The sequence below is a fragment of the Tympanuchus pallidicinctus genome, unplaced genomic scaffold (assembly GCF_026119805.1).
Source record: "Tympanuchus pallidicinctus isolate F22 unplaced genomic scaffold, pur_lepc_1.0 scaffold1, whole genome shotgun sequence".
Classification (NCBI taxonomy): Eukaryota; Metazoa; Chordata; class Aves; order Galliformes; family Phasianidae; genus Tympanuchus; species Tympanuchus pallidicinctus.
Window position 1 is genome coordinate 92,597,630 of NW_026294618.1, and position 14,261 is coordinate 92,611,890.

The 14,261-nt window shown below is 35.6% G+C and overlaps 1 protein-coding gene across 5 annotated transcripts in view; it reads right to left on the reverse strand.

The window, feature by feature from the left end:
* Positions 1-735: 735 nt before the first annotated feature.
* The window catches only part of LIN9 (lin-9 DREAM MuvB core complex component), a 38,175-nt gene continuing 24,649 nt past the window's right edge, over positions 736-14,261 (reverse strand). For 4 of the 5 annotated variants that reach the window (XM_052696061.1, XM_052696044.1, XM_052696070.1 and 1 more), the window contains 9 exons: positions 14,045-14,202; positions 12,710-12,843; positions 11,640-11,759; positions 11,358-11,459; positions 6,694-6,774; positions 4,108-4,233; positions 3,578-3,760; positions 3,371-3,468; positions 736-2,118 (listed from right to left, as the gene is read on the reverse strand). In XM_052696061.1, coding sequence (XP_052552021.1) covers positions 2,013-2,118; positions 3,371-3,468; positions 3,578-3,760; positions 4,108-4,233; positions 6,694-6,774; positions 11,358-11,459; positions 11,640-11,759; positions 12,710-12,843; positions 14,045-14,202 — 1,108 coding nt within the window. In that variant the 3' untranslated portion in view covers positions 736-2,012. The remainder of the gene's footprint in view (positions 2,119-3,370; positions 3,469-3,577; positions 3,761-4,107; positions 4,234-6,693; positions 6,775-11,357; positions 11,460-11,639; positions 11,760-12,709; positions 12,844-14,044; positions 14,203-14,261) is intronic. The other variant, XM_052696052.1, reaches the window with a different exon arrangement.

Sequence of the window (14,261 nt, forward strand, 5' to 3'; positions counted from 1 at the left end):
GCTGTCCTTGGCCAAACTGTAGAGCAAACACATAAAAATGAAAATCTGACACCATCCATCCCAAGTGGACTTGGGTACCCAAGGAGCTGTTGGGGATGGAATACTCACACTATTCACATGCGTGCTCAGCTTCCAAGTATATAACAGTGGCTTGCACACTGAGCCTGCAAGCTGATGATGGGAACGGCAGCCCCTGCTGCTCCTTTTCCATTGCACTCTGCAGTGACTGAATTCATTGAGCTATGTGAGGAGCAAACAAGGAGACAAAGATGAGCTGCTTCTTGTCAGCACATCTCCCTGCACTGTGCACCAGGTGTTCAGTGAGCACCCAGAAAGAAGGGGAGGGGTGGAAGTAAACTGCAAGAGGATGTTTTCCCTTCAGGCCAGCAGTGGATCACATTAGTTATTGTCAGATCGAACCTTTGTGCCCTAAGTGAGGCTCTGGCATTTCTCTCTGTTTAAATGAAAACTGCAAGTGTGGGGAACCTTTCCATCTACTTTACCAAACAACACAAAATAAAGGCACTGGAAGGGCCACAGCCATGTTCTATTACATGATGAGCGGAGCAGCCCCGTAGCTAACTGGAGCAAAAGTAGTGTCTGGTGTTTTGTAACACTCCTTGTACATTTTCTAGATACTTCAAAACAGCCACTCACCTTGTTACCCAGCCATCACGTTTTGTTTTCAGCAATTAACTTCTTTTAAAAAGATGACTTGAAACCACGTGCCAGAAGTTTGCATTTTTGTGAAATATATCAACTCTTATAGTTCAATTTATTCAGTTACAAATTTCACCGAGAATAAAAGATTTATGCATTTCTCTTAATTAACAGAACAAGTTTAGCTAAATATAAACTCTGCACTAAAGTTTTGCAGTGGCACAATACCAACACAGAATACAGAAGCATCTTTAAACTATACAAAATTTTAAAATTGAAAATAATCCTGTTTACATATTCTTTATACATTAACATATAAAAGACCTCATTTAATGAGGCATCTAAAGGAATCCAAAACAACTCTACAGCTATCTCTGAAAATCCATATCTGGAAATGATTCATTACACAGAAGCTTTACAAGACTATTTAAACAAACCAATACACACTTTTTACAAGGTTAACATTTCAAAAATGTACTCATAGGCAGGTTGTCACTTTTAATTTTTGCAGTTTACCTCACTGGTTATATTTTATTATAAAAACCTTTGTATTTATATATGTAGGGTATGTCAGATAACCAGGAATTTAATTTAAAAGTTGTGCAAAACAAACCAAAAGTTGGAAAAACAGTATGTTTTATCACTCATTTATATAAAATACCAACTAAAACACTTCTTTTTGCCCCACATAGAGGGAAAAAGCCGTAACGACTCTGTTTCTGGAAAGGTATCACTTCCATTTTTATATTCCTTCATTAGACTTCTTATATAAGTTATGATAAATTAAATGTTCCAACGAAACACTGGCTGATCTACAGACCTGCCCAACATCTTCTGCAACTTTAGTTCTCTGTCCACATCCCGCCGCTGCTTCTTTAGACCTGGAACCCTCAGCCCATGTTATTACCATGCTAGCTGGTGGCATCTCAGGTACCTACAGAAGTGCAGCTTGAAGGAACAAAGACTGCCACATAGTTACTGATGTGAGCCATTTCCTCTTCATCACTTCATCTAACGTACCAGGAGAGCCAACAACAAGAGGTGGGCAGAATGAATCTGAACTTTTAGAAACTAAGTTCAAACTATATGAAAGTATGTTTTCAGGTGTATTATAATAAATGCAATTACTAAGAGATTACCAGTTAGCAAAACTACCGCATGTGAATAACAAATGGAGAAATTTAATGTAATGCTTGCCAGTAATGCTGGTTTCCTTAAGAAGCAAATATAATATATTTTAAAGGGTCCGAGAGGTTTTCTTTTCCCTTATCTTCTGGCAGTTAGGGCATTTGTTGAAGCATATATAAATGAAGAGGATTTTCCAGAACTACTTGCTATACACTTGAAAGTTTTCAGTCTCTGTTGGTGTTATTAGCTGCAAAGGCATGTAAATTTCCCATCTGGCTCAGACCACTCTGAATATGTGCAACATGGATCTCAACATTATTCTGAAAACAACTACAAGGGAGAGAGGAAAGAAAGAAAAGGATTAAACCTCTTACTTAAGGGTTGCATATGAGTACTTCTACAAGATCAAATAAATCATAGTAGTGCATTCATATCAGTTATCAGTTTGCATCAGCAAATAGCATTTACAAAAGCAGTTGCATGAAGTCAAAATTACTGACTTGGGTTCTTTAAAGACCAACTGTAAAGAACCACTGTAAAGTGGTTGGAGCTAATGAAAGAAAAACATTGTGAAGAGATGCTAAAGTACCCAGACTGAGTACAGTGAAATGCAAAGATCATCACCTTCTTAGCAGTGTTTATCAGCCCTTGGTTGAATCCATTCCCACATTTACTTGCAACATTGATGACAGGAAGTTTCTTTTTTTTTTTTCTTTTTTTTTTTAAATCAAAATGGAAAAGTGCTACAAAAAAACCATTTCTCAATCCTTCAAAAAATCAATAAAATCAAAAAGCTGCCTTACTATCTTGGTGAAAAACAAACAAACAAACAAACAACAAACATGCACGTAGCAATACCAGTGTGGAGGGCATAAGAAAATGCTTAGCATTTCAGTATTTTTTTTTTTAATTATGTAATTTAGTGACTATGCAAATCTTTAAAAAAATCATGGTCACAAACTGTTAGAGTTCACAGTATACTCAGGAAGAATATCATCATGTTCTTGCTATTTTTATAATGCCTCCTCAGGCACCTGCTTGTGACAACTGTTGAAAAATGGACACTGGACTAGAGGAGCCTTTGATCTGGCACAATATGGCTGTTCTTTTGTGGTTGGTTTGTTTGTGGGGTTGTTTTGTTGGTTTTTTTTCCATTTAAAGTATTGTTAATAGAAGCCAAGCAAAAACTCTAATTGTCTCAGTTACTGATGTCTGATATTTACAGACAAAAGATTGAGTAACACTAAAAAAAAGAATACAGAAATTGTACAGAAAATACTCTAAAGTAACAGTTGTCAATGAATTTCTTGCTCCTCAGTCATTTTAGTTGTTGCTGTATCAATTTATCACTTTTTTTAATTTTTTTTTTTTAAATCAGCTTACTTCACTGGTAGGTTCAAACAGAAAACTGCTAATTCTGTACTACTTTAAGAAGATCCCTTTAAATGGGACCACTTCCATAAACAGTTACCAGATTAAAATCCTTACTTATACTTACTTACATTCACCTCTAAAAGACATTAACAATTGCTTGCTGACACAAAACGTGTAATTAGGAATTAAATACTCAAAGTAGTAGTACCTGATATTTGAGGAGTCTATTGAATTCTTAATGTCATTTAATGAATCTGTTAGTGATTTAAATTCAAAGGAATTCAGGTCACCTCCTTCTGCTAGACACTGCAGGAGAAGAAAACAAAAAATGTTCTAACAGTTCAGCACAAAGAACCTGTCAGAGGCTTAATATTATCTACTTAATTGGGAGATACTATTTTTGCAATTATTTTACCTTAATCTGCAGTAATATTGCTGTAAGTCTAGAGATAAGGTCAGTTAAATTTTCACTTTCGACACAAAGCTGTCCTGTTGTGGAGGAATTTGCTTGCCTAACAATTTCCTGAGCCTCCTCTTCACACCTCCGCCTCAGATCTGTTGGCTGGTCTGCGGGCTGGAGGCCTTGGTCTGGAGCAAGCTGCACAGACAGAAAGAAAGATCAATGAAGATTAAATAACTCCTTTGCATTTGGTGCATGTATGAACTGAGAAACGATTGCAAAAAAGTCCACAGGTATATAGCCTGCTTTGTTTTTTTCTTCATTTATATACATGCACGCCTATTCCAAAACTGGCCACTGGCATCATCAGAAGTGCCTGCATTCAGGTAAGAGAAACAGAGAGAAATAGAGACAACAAAACAGACACAGCTGCTAGCAATTTCAGTTCCACATGAGCCCTGCTTACGCACTATTCCCAGAAAATTCTGATTTATTTTTTAACTCAGGTTAAGCAGAAACAAATGCAGGTTCCAGCAAAATCTTACCTCATAACAATACTGCTGAACTTTATGCAACACTTTATTTAAGTCTTTGTTTAGTTGTTCTAGATCTAGAACAATAGTTGCATATCTCCTCTGAAACTCAATGCTTATTGGCATAGAATAGGATTTCTGTGGAAAAGACAAAGCATGTTAAAGTTAATGCAATATAAGTGGAACTCATCCAAAGGAATTTTCACTTTCAAATAATATTGGGGTATTTGAAATCCCAGTGCCCAATAGAAACGTTAACACGAAAAAACTTAAAGCCTATTATCACTGCTTAGAACTCCAAGTGACAATTGGTGCAGTAACTACCATGCTTTTATTCTCTTCAGAAAGCACTACGATAATCTGTGGCACTAAACACTACAGATGACAACTACAGTCTGACCTGCTTATTTCACCCAAAGGGGGGCATGACTTCTTTGTACAGTATGAACAGAAGATTATTCTGTCAGTAGAAGAACAGTACAGGACAACATGTCCAGCAGCTCCAGAACATAAGACTCCAGACACTGACAAACAGTTCAGCTCGCAGACAAAAGATGGTTGGCTTTTAGTAGATGGAAACAGATAGCATCTCTGTCACAGGGCATCTATGCTTATCTTGAATGACCAGCATCACCTTTACCTCATCTCTGTTGCAGGTCAAGTGAAAAAAAAAGAACCAGCTATCCTTCTTATTTGCATTTGTTTATGCAACAATGTTTAGTCATCAGAAAAGTGGATACTGCTCTGTGTACATGGCAACTAAAAAGAGTACGGTGATGTTAAGATGCTTCATTGTTAGGAAGCAGTCCTTTCCCTGCTTCGTGTGTATTTGAATTTATTACTATTGTCAGATAAAAATGGGCTATAACCAATATCTCTTCTGATTTTGGTCAGTTCTTTTTACTTCTATGCTGGATCATTAAAAAAAAAAAAAAAAAAAAAAAAAGCAAATAACTTTATTTCAACAAATTTATCAATGATTATTAAAGTCTGACAAACTTTACCTGAATGAATGAAGTCAAAAGATTCTATTTTATTCACGTTTAAGTTTGATACTGGTATTTAAGTGGGCAATTGTTATGTTCAAAGAAAGAGTCATGTTCAAAGAAAATGCATTCTAAAGGAGAAGCAACACATACTAAGAGGCACAAATGTAGATGGGATTACCAAGGGGACAAAAGAGCATTACACACAGGCTAAGAACATGACCCAATATATGTCTTCTATTTTTATCAGGACATAAATAGTGACACGAGTTGCTTTATGATTGCTGACTGAAAAAGCAAATAGCAGAAGAAGTGCTTAACAGCTATCTCCAAGTCCTTGTCTAGGCTACAACTGAGTTAAGATTTATTTTTCCTGGACCATCATCTTCTCTATTGTTTCTTTGCTCTCTCAGTGTTGTTATGTTCCTTGGTATTGTTATTCTACAAAAAAGTTAAATCTATGACGCAGCAGACAACTGACATGCTAATATCTGGATTTTTGTTTAGAGGAAAGCTAGTGAAAACTCAGCCCCTCCTATGGATTTCTTTACCCCTACAAAGGTAAAGACAACTCAGTTGGAACAGATAGCTTTATCGTTTCTAATAAGGAGAGCTGGTAATTTCTCTGCATCAGGATTACAGACTGCAGTAGCATGTCTTAATCTTGCCTCTTTTTGCAGCTACTTTATTAGTTTTATTAAGCACAATTAAAAGACAAAGCATTTGACATACAGGAGAAATAATATAACAACTGAACTGATAACAAGGTTTTGAAGAGCAGCCTTGGGGCAATAGGTAGCACGATAACAACGTGCACATTGCCACCAAAGGAATAAAGAAGAAAACCACACCACAATAAAGTCTTCAACATTCAAATATTTTACATTAAAAAAAATAAAAATCAGCATTTTTGGTTTAAAGAAATAAAGGGGATTCTTTTTCCTCTCCAGACTTCAACATTCTGTCTGTACACGGTAGGTAGAGACCACTGTCTGAATGGACATTAGCAGAAGGTTGAGACTGATAGCTTTCCACTTCCAAGTTGATTGATAGCCATGGGTGGTAGAAGAGGCATTCTTGTAATTTTGATTCACAGACTGATGACTAGATAAAGCCTAGCAAGAAAACTGTCCTGCTCCTGATAATTATGCTATAGCTGGTCATATATTGTAATTTTAAATGCAGGTCAAGGGCACTCAGAGATTCATGTAGAAAAAATCTGAACTGAGTTATCACTTTGTCCAAAAGCCTAAATGCACACCTACCATCTACAAAATAAGACAAATGCTTTACTGACTCCCCAAATCCTTGAAGTGCATAGCATATATCATATCATATATCATATATATCATATATCACTGACAAAACAAGGAAACATCATTGTCAATTGACACATAAAACAAGGAAATATTATACCAACACTAACATTAACCTGTTCCCAAAGCACAATGCTTTTAAAGCAACTGACCTCTCTGACTTACCTTAAAAAACTAATTTAAAAACTCAAACATTATACAAAGCAATAAGGAGCTTTTTATCTAGACTTTGTTTTAATTGTATCAATTTGCACTAGCTATTAAAGTATATCCTTAAGATTTGAGAACAATCTTACCAGCTTTTCTGCTTCCGTATTCATCTCTCTTAACTGTTTGATGTGTTCCTTCTTGATCATAAGGATTTTCGATAACCTGGTCTAAAACAAAGGAGCTCTTTTTAGAATGAGCAGGTCCTTATGTAGTTCTGAAATTGCATACAGATTCAAGATAATAAAGTGGATGTATTTTTTACCATTTTAAAATACATTTCTCAGTTGTTTATAGCATCAAAATGTAGAAATAAAAATTAATTGAGACTAAACGATGGATATTTCAGAGGCTTTTAAAAGCATTTTCAAGTACCTTAGATTGGAGAAAGCTGAAATCCATCAGCTGGAATTCCCTCCAGGAAGACTAACACAGTTTATATTGTTAGAGGCAGAAGAATCAAGAAACTAATTTTTCTTCTAGCCTGAAGGAAAGCTGTATCATCATGGTGATAACATGTACTGCAATTAAGAGCACTTGTCCTTCCATAGCTTTTGCTCAGAATTCTAGCCTGTTCTCAGCTGTGCCCTGGACTGATCACTAGCTCTTTGGGTACATTCTTGCAATAAAACCTGGTATACAGATTGGATCTACTTCCTACAGCCCTGCTCTGGGCATTCCATTTTTCCTGTTTCTTTCAGAACGCGTATATCCTGTTCTTCTGCCCTGGGGACCTAACAGGCTGAAGAGCAAATCACTGGGACTGCTCTCAGCACATACATCGCTTCTAAAACTGTTCATACTCTCTCAAGCCCACAGAGAGAAATTTTAGCTTCAATCAACAACGGTTTTGTTACTGTTATTAACAGAGCCAAGATGCCAGGCTTTAAAAATTTCAAAGGGTTTAACTGCATCCTAGAAGGGGAACATAAGACTGGCAGAGATAGGAACTCCTGGTTCAACATACGCCACGTGATGCAACACTGCATAGGTACTTTTCCAATTCTTTCTGCTTGCTTCTAGCCTTGTACTATCCCCCAACACTCACAAGCAGTTTTGCAGCTACATGGAAAACCACATAAGGAAAATGAAAATGATAAACAATACATTCAGGAAAGACAGGAAAAATGTTTTTAAATCGTTACTTTTGAGATGGATTATTTCCCTGATCTAGTTCACTGCCACACAAATGCACATGATGGCATTACATTTTCTCATGGGAAAAAAAAAAAGCAGCTTTTAAAATTAATAGCACCTGAATATAGAGCAAGGAAATGAAAGCTGCAGAATTAAACCCTAAGGGCATCCCAGCAATAATACAGCTGATCCAGATGTACCTCTCTACCTGGATAGGAGGCATTGCCTGGATAATGATAATTTGATTGTTACTGACACGAGTACAGCAAAGTCCATTCTTGGCATGCTATCCAAATAAGGAAAAAGGATTCTTTCAGTTAAAGACTTCCATGCAAGCACAACTTAATATGCTCTGTTCAAAACAGAGAGAAAGTAGTTATATTCGAGTAGTTCTAGGAATATTTGGTATATATTCTTTTTACAGAAAAGGTAAGGAAAGGAAAGCATTGGGAAACTACAGTACTGTATTTTACAGCCCACAGAGGCCAATACAGCTGGACATTCAAGTTTTTGTGCTATTAGGTATCTAACAAACATCAGCATTATCTTTAAATTAAATGGAACTGGCTTTTAGTTCTCAAAATTAATCTTATCATAACAGGGGCGCGATACTGTGAGTCAACAGGAAGATTAACATACAGTTTTTCTGCACTGCTTTCCAAGCAAATCTCTCAAAGCCTGTACATAAACATTTAATAAGCCTCACGGTGCCCACGTGAAGTAAATAGCTGTAATTAAACCAATGCAAACACCTATACTTAAACTCAGAGGTGTTGGCAAATGGCATCTGGGAGGAGGGAAAGTACTGAATACTCTCTGACAGTGCTGCCAAAAAGTTCTTTGCCAAGCTATGCTGTCATCACCACCCGGCAACTAATATATTTAAGCCCCTCTGATGAAGCTGGTGTGTTCCCAGCTTAGCGCAGGCTATTTTATCTTGCAAGTTTTGGGAACGATTACTTGGTGATAAGCTTCTATGATGATGTTCATATATATTCAAGGATGTGATCCAGTCCATGACCTTCGTTATATTATATTACATTACATTATATTCACCCTACTTCTAGAAGTAATCCAGTGGTCAAGGTAATTTAATTTTCCCTACAAGAAACTCTGATCTTCTGCTGTCTTAAGATGTCGACCAACTTTCTTCCAGTGCTACATTTTATTAAACAGAACGCACTTTTCATTTGCCAGTATCACCAGTGAATACCTTAGTTCAGGTCAGTCTTCTCCTCCTTGAGGAACTCTAGCCTAGCAGCTTCACTTTCAGCATAACTCTTCCTGCTTACTGTTAAATAGTTCTCACTAAACTGGAAAAGATGTTTTAGTAGAATACTCCTCCCGATGTGAAAATTAAAAGAAATGAAGGCACAATCCTTACAGCATGCTTAGTATTTTGTATATTTTTTGAGTTAAAGAATAAACAAGAATACAAGCATTTCAATGTATGCAATAACTTGATGGGGAACATATTTCATAAACTCTCTCACACACAAAACCAGACAAAAATCTAGCATTCATAGCTCTTTCTTCCTGTCTTCAAGATGAGAAGATACTTCTTTTTCCACAGTCATCGGACTGATACACTTCTCTGACTGTACTGCATTAACATTCTCCCTCTACTGGACATGCAGTTACACTGCAAACGTTTTTTTGGTCTTGGATTGCTTCCCTCCCAGTCTAAATTTAATCTTTTCCCAAACCAAAACCCAAAGAAACAAACAAAGAGAAAAGCATATCTTTGTCCACAGTAAGGATCAGACAGAAGCCTGATGGCAAAGTATAAATATGCAGAAATTAAAATAATATTAATTAAAAAAAAAAAAAAATCAACAGTGCTGTTGAAAAGTGGTTGCTACAAGACCGAGTGTTTGCATACAACTCCAAGCTGTACTTAAGGACAATGTTCTCATTACTTAATCACTGCACATATTTCTGGCCACATTTCCTTTTGCTGTGAATTAGTTTTGGAACCCATAAAAGAGAACTAAAAGGCTTGGCTGAAACCTTTTTAAAGGTACACAATTATTTTTTTCTTTAAATCTTTTGTCCCCAATACAGCTTTTCCATGAAATTGTTTATTTTATGGTATCATAAGCTATGTCCTAATCATAATTGTTCTGAAGTTTTCCTTCACAGAAAGATTTTCTGACCATTTAACTGCTGAGTCGTCATTAAATCAAATGAGGGCTTTGACATTTTTACTGCAGCAGAGCACAAAAAAAAAGACAGAACTTTTAACAGTGGTCTTTAACACAAAACTACTTCTGCATTAGTGAATGCAGAGTGATCAATATTCATTGATCACTGTGTATTTTGCAACACTTTCAGAATCATTCTTCACTTTAACAAGTATGTCAATGCTCTAGGCTTAAAAATAATGTGAACTCCCACAATAAAATTTGTTTTAAGCCTCTTGACACCTGTATCAGAAACCTCAATCAAGTATAATCACAAACCAATGCAAAAAATCCACAGCTTCACTTCTTTCAAAAAACTTGACAATCTTCATGCAAAAAATGTCTTAATACAGTACCTCTCGAGTGCCTTCACTTCAAAATCTCAGATAAAAAATTTCAGGTTTCCTGCTAATGAGTAATGGTGTACCACTAAACATGACAGAAATTATACAGTTTCCAGATTTGAAATACAGAAACACTTTCACAAATGGAGCAGTTTAGTACCAAAGTCACGAAGCTTCACTGATGATACTCAGTGACTCTAGGAGGATGATAGCTGCAGATCCAGCTTAGTAGCATAAGCAAAGACTGTATCTTTTGTTTATTTCATTTCTGAACGTAACCAGTCTTAGGATGACTGTATCTAATTCAAGTTTTTTTGGCTAAGCCAGATGCCAGAGCACTTTTTCCAAGACTGGCTTCACACAGTATTACTGCAAAAAACTGAATAAATCATTCTGTTAAGTAAAATTAATTATGCTGAAAGGTCAACATGTACTGTATCGGTGGGAACTACAGACAACTGAATTCTTTGAGCCAATTGTAAACTTTTATCAGATTTTCAGTGTATACAAGAACACATCTCAATTCTAAATAATTTTAACACTGAGTATTCCAATTTCTTGTAGCACATTTCAAACTACTTTTCATCATTAAATAATTCAACCATAGATTATAAACCAAGCTCACAGGATCTATTACGTTATCTCATCATCCTGAAGAATAAATTGCTTAGATTATATTTGATATTCAATAAATCTCATCTTCTTAACATCATTTGCCTATAATTTTCTGAACTGCTGTACAAAAATCACTGAAGAATTAATTCATGAAGATGAATCATAAAACAATTTGGATTTGGAGGCAAAAATTATATCTTTTTAGACCACTGGTAGAACTAGGAAAGATAAGAGAGACTTCTGGAGACATAAGGCCTTTCTGAGGTCTGAGAAAACAGCAACAAATTTTAAAGTTTATTAATAAATGAGGAAAAAACTTAAAAATGTACTACTAATTTCGTCTGATAATTTAATCATTTTGATATTACTGTCTTTCATATATCACCAGAATTTCATTTAACTGCAGAAGAATAGGCAGAATAAGCACAGAAAGGGCAATGCACAACAAAATTAAGAGCAGAAGTTAACACTTACCACTTGAATGAGGAACTCTACTGGAAAGCCACCTAGCGTTTCACTGTCTGTGCCTGAAATTTTGTTTTTCCACGACGACTGTCCTAATAAAGGATCGCTGTCCTATACAAGAAAGAGTATTTCATTTATTAGCTTCTTTTTTTTTAGAGGGATTTGCTAAAATTACCTTATTGAGGAATCTGAGAAAACTTACGTCAAAGGCTTTGAAGCTAACAGCTTCAAGATTTGTCATAAAATATTTCTCTGAACAATATTATAAATTACAGGAAATAAACAACTTACTGTAATTGGAGACTGGAGTGAAGGTGTATAATGCAGCCGAGGAGGGGTCATAAAGAACCTAGAAGGCCGTTGTTTCTGCCCAAAGGCAGCGATTGGCATGGTTTCATGAGGTTCATTACTCTGCAATGACAAGAAAAATAAGGATATTCTTCAGGTGCCCGGCTAATTTAAAAGCTTAACATACCTTCTCAAACACATATTTTATTTCTGGAATCTGGATTAGCCATGCCCACCCATGCTCCAGGCCCAAGCAACAAAAAGGAAAAGCATTTTGCTTTCGGGCTAGTGGCAGCTTCAAAACTATATTCCACTGTTGGAGTTTGAAAAGTGTTATAGCACTGCATTAAAACAAACAAAAAACCCCACCAACCCAAATCCTGGAAGAGAGAGTAGACCTCAGACAATTTTATCTTCCTTTAGTAGACTGAATGATATACAAGATAAAAAAGAACATGCTGCCCTCTAAAAATCGTGCAGTCTAGGTCAGACTATTTAACAGAAACAATTCCCTGAAGTTCATAAATCAATACAAAAGCATGAGAGCTGGGAAATAATTCAATTTTTTCTGGCTGAAGTAGCATTTTCACAATTAGTTTCATTACCATAAATGTTTCAAAATTATTCAATCAACATAATACTTGCTTCCAACTATCTCAAGCCTTTCCTGACTTTGGCAAATTACAGAGAGTCAGGTTTCCTTGAACAACTCTAGAAATTCTGCCTAGATCCCACAGCAGAATTTTCTTTGAAAACTTACATTACTCATTATACTTCTTCATACTCAGTCTAAAACAGTAACTCTATTTTGTTATTTCAGCCTAAGTCATTACATTTGTATTAGAAAAAGTGATTCTATATAACAATCACCAGCAGAAACTCATTCTCCCAGAAATTTCCATACATCTGTTATGCTTGTTTCTGGTTTATGACAACACTACTCTGGATGTAATCAATCCTTTGAATTTTCTTCTTCTAGATTAAAGGATACAGCTGTAGATTTAAAAAAAAAAAAAAAAAAAAAAAAAGAATTTGCATTACAGCTATTTTGAGAATGTATCATTAATACTTACAAGAACTTCATAATCTGGGATTGTCTGTGTTCCAAGACCTGCCCTATCAAAAGTGACTCTGTACGTAGCGTTAAGGGTGTCTACTGCTTCTATCTGCCCTGTGAACAGCCCATCATGGACACCTCGTAATCGTGCTAAAAAAACAAAAAAAAAACACAAATGAAAGAAAAAATATATCAATATCAAAAACCTCCACAAAATTGCAAATATTATAATGCTCTGATGTCACAGAGAAGAACAGACGTAGCAAATCTTCTGCATGTAACCTTGGCACCATCCAGTACACATATAAAAACAAACAAACAAAACTGACTAGATTAGATGAAAAAATTGTAAGCACAGGAAAAAAAAAACTGTATCCGCTAGCAACACTACCCAATTTTTGTCAAATTTAGTTTTGCAAGTCAAACATTTCCCACATCCAATCTTCAAAACTACATTTACATCTAGACAAAATACTATTTAACACCCAATACCTTCTGACAATTAGGTTTTGCAGGCAAAAATCAATTTTGGAATGATTTTGCACACTATTTCTCTATGACCACTTGCACTGATAATGGCATACTTAGAAGAGTTAGAGCAAAATTCAAGGATGTAGCTCTAGGAGAGTGAGAAGACACAGGGTGCTTTGCATGCCTGCTTTTCAGCAAGAATTAAGGACAGTGATGCTGAAGAACTCAGAAAGCAATGAACAGAAGAGGCTACAGTGGGAGATATTTTGCTCAAGTGAAAAGTATCCTGCTTCACAGACAGGAAGGAGGAATTTAAGAGTTTTTACAAAATTAAGCAAAGCTGAATTTCCTTTAAAAAGGAGCTTTTTTAACAAGATTCCTTCCTCGGGTATTAGTATTTTTTTCTATAAGACAGTGTCCTGTTTAGCATATGTATTCAACTACTCTGCAGTATGAATTGTATGTTTGTTTTGAGACGTCATTTTATATTTATGGAAAATAAAGCTTAAGTTTTATATTAGCTCATATTTTAAACTTTCAGGCAGCACTAAATGCTCTTGGCATTGAAGCCTCTCTAGGATTTGTTGGATATGCTTTACTTCAAACAAAACAAACCCAAACAATACCAACAATAAAAATAAACAACTACAGTTTCAACACCAGACATAATAAACCACAAGATCATATCTCAAAACCACGTCACTGTTTTACAAATACTAGGTAATCATTATAAGCATTTTCTCAATGAGCCAGCAACAAAAGCAATGGATTTTTAATGTTTTAAGTTTATTTTATCTATGCACACTATATGCACTACGGTTTACCAAAATCTTTGCAAAAATCTTGGATATTGTTTATTAGTTTTTTTTTAAGAAATTACCTGTAACTTTTGTTCCTATTACAAGGGGCAATGGAATTTCATCTGGAAGATCTTTGAACTGTGAAATATCTGCAACTTTACGCTGCTGCAAAAGTCTTATTTTCTGCCGCTTCTGTTTTAATGCTGATCTTTCTTCCTCAAAGAACGCAGAGGAGCACCTGCAATACCATAAGGTAAAAAAACTATACTTAGATTTGACACTGAAGACATACATATA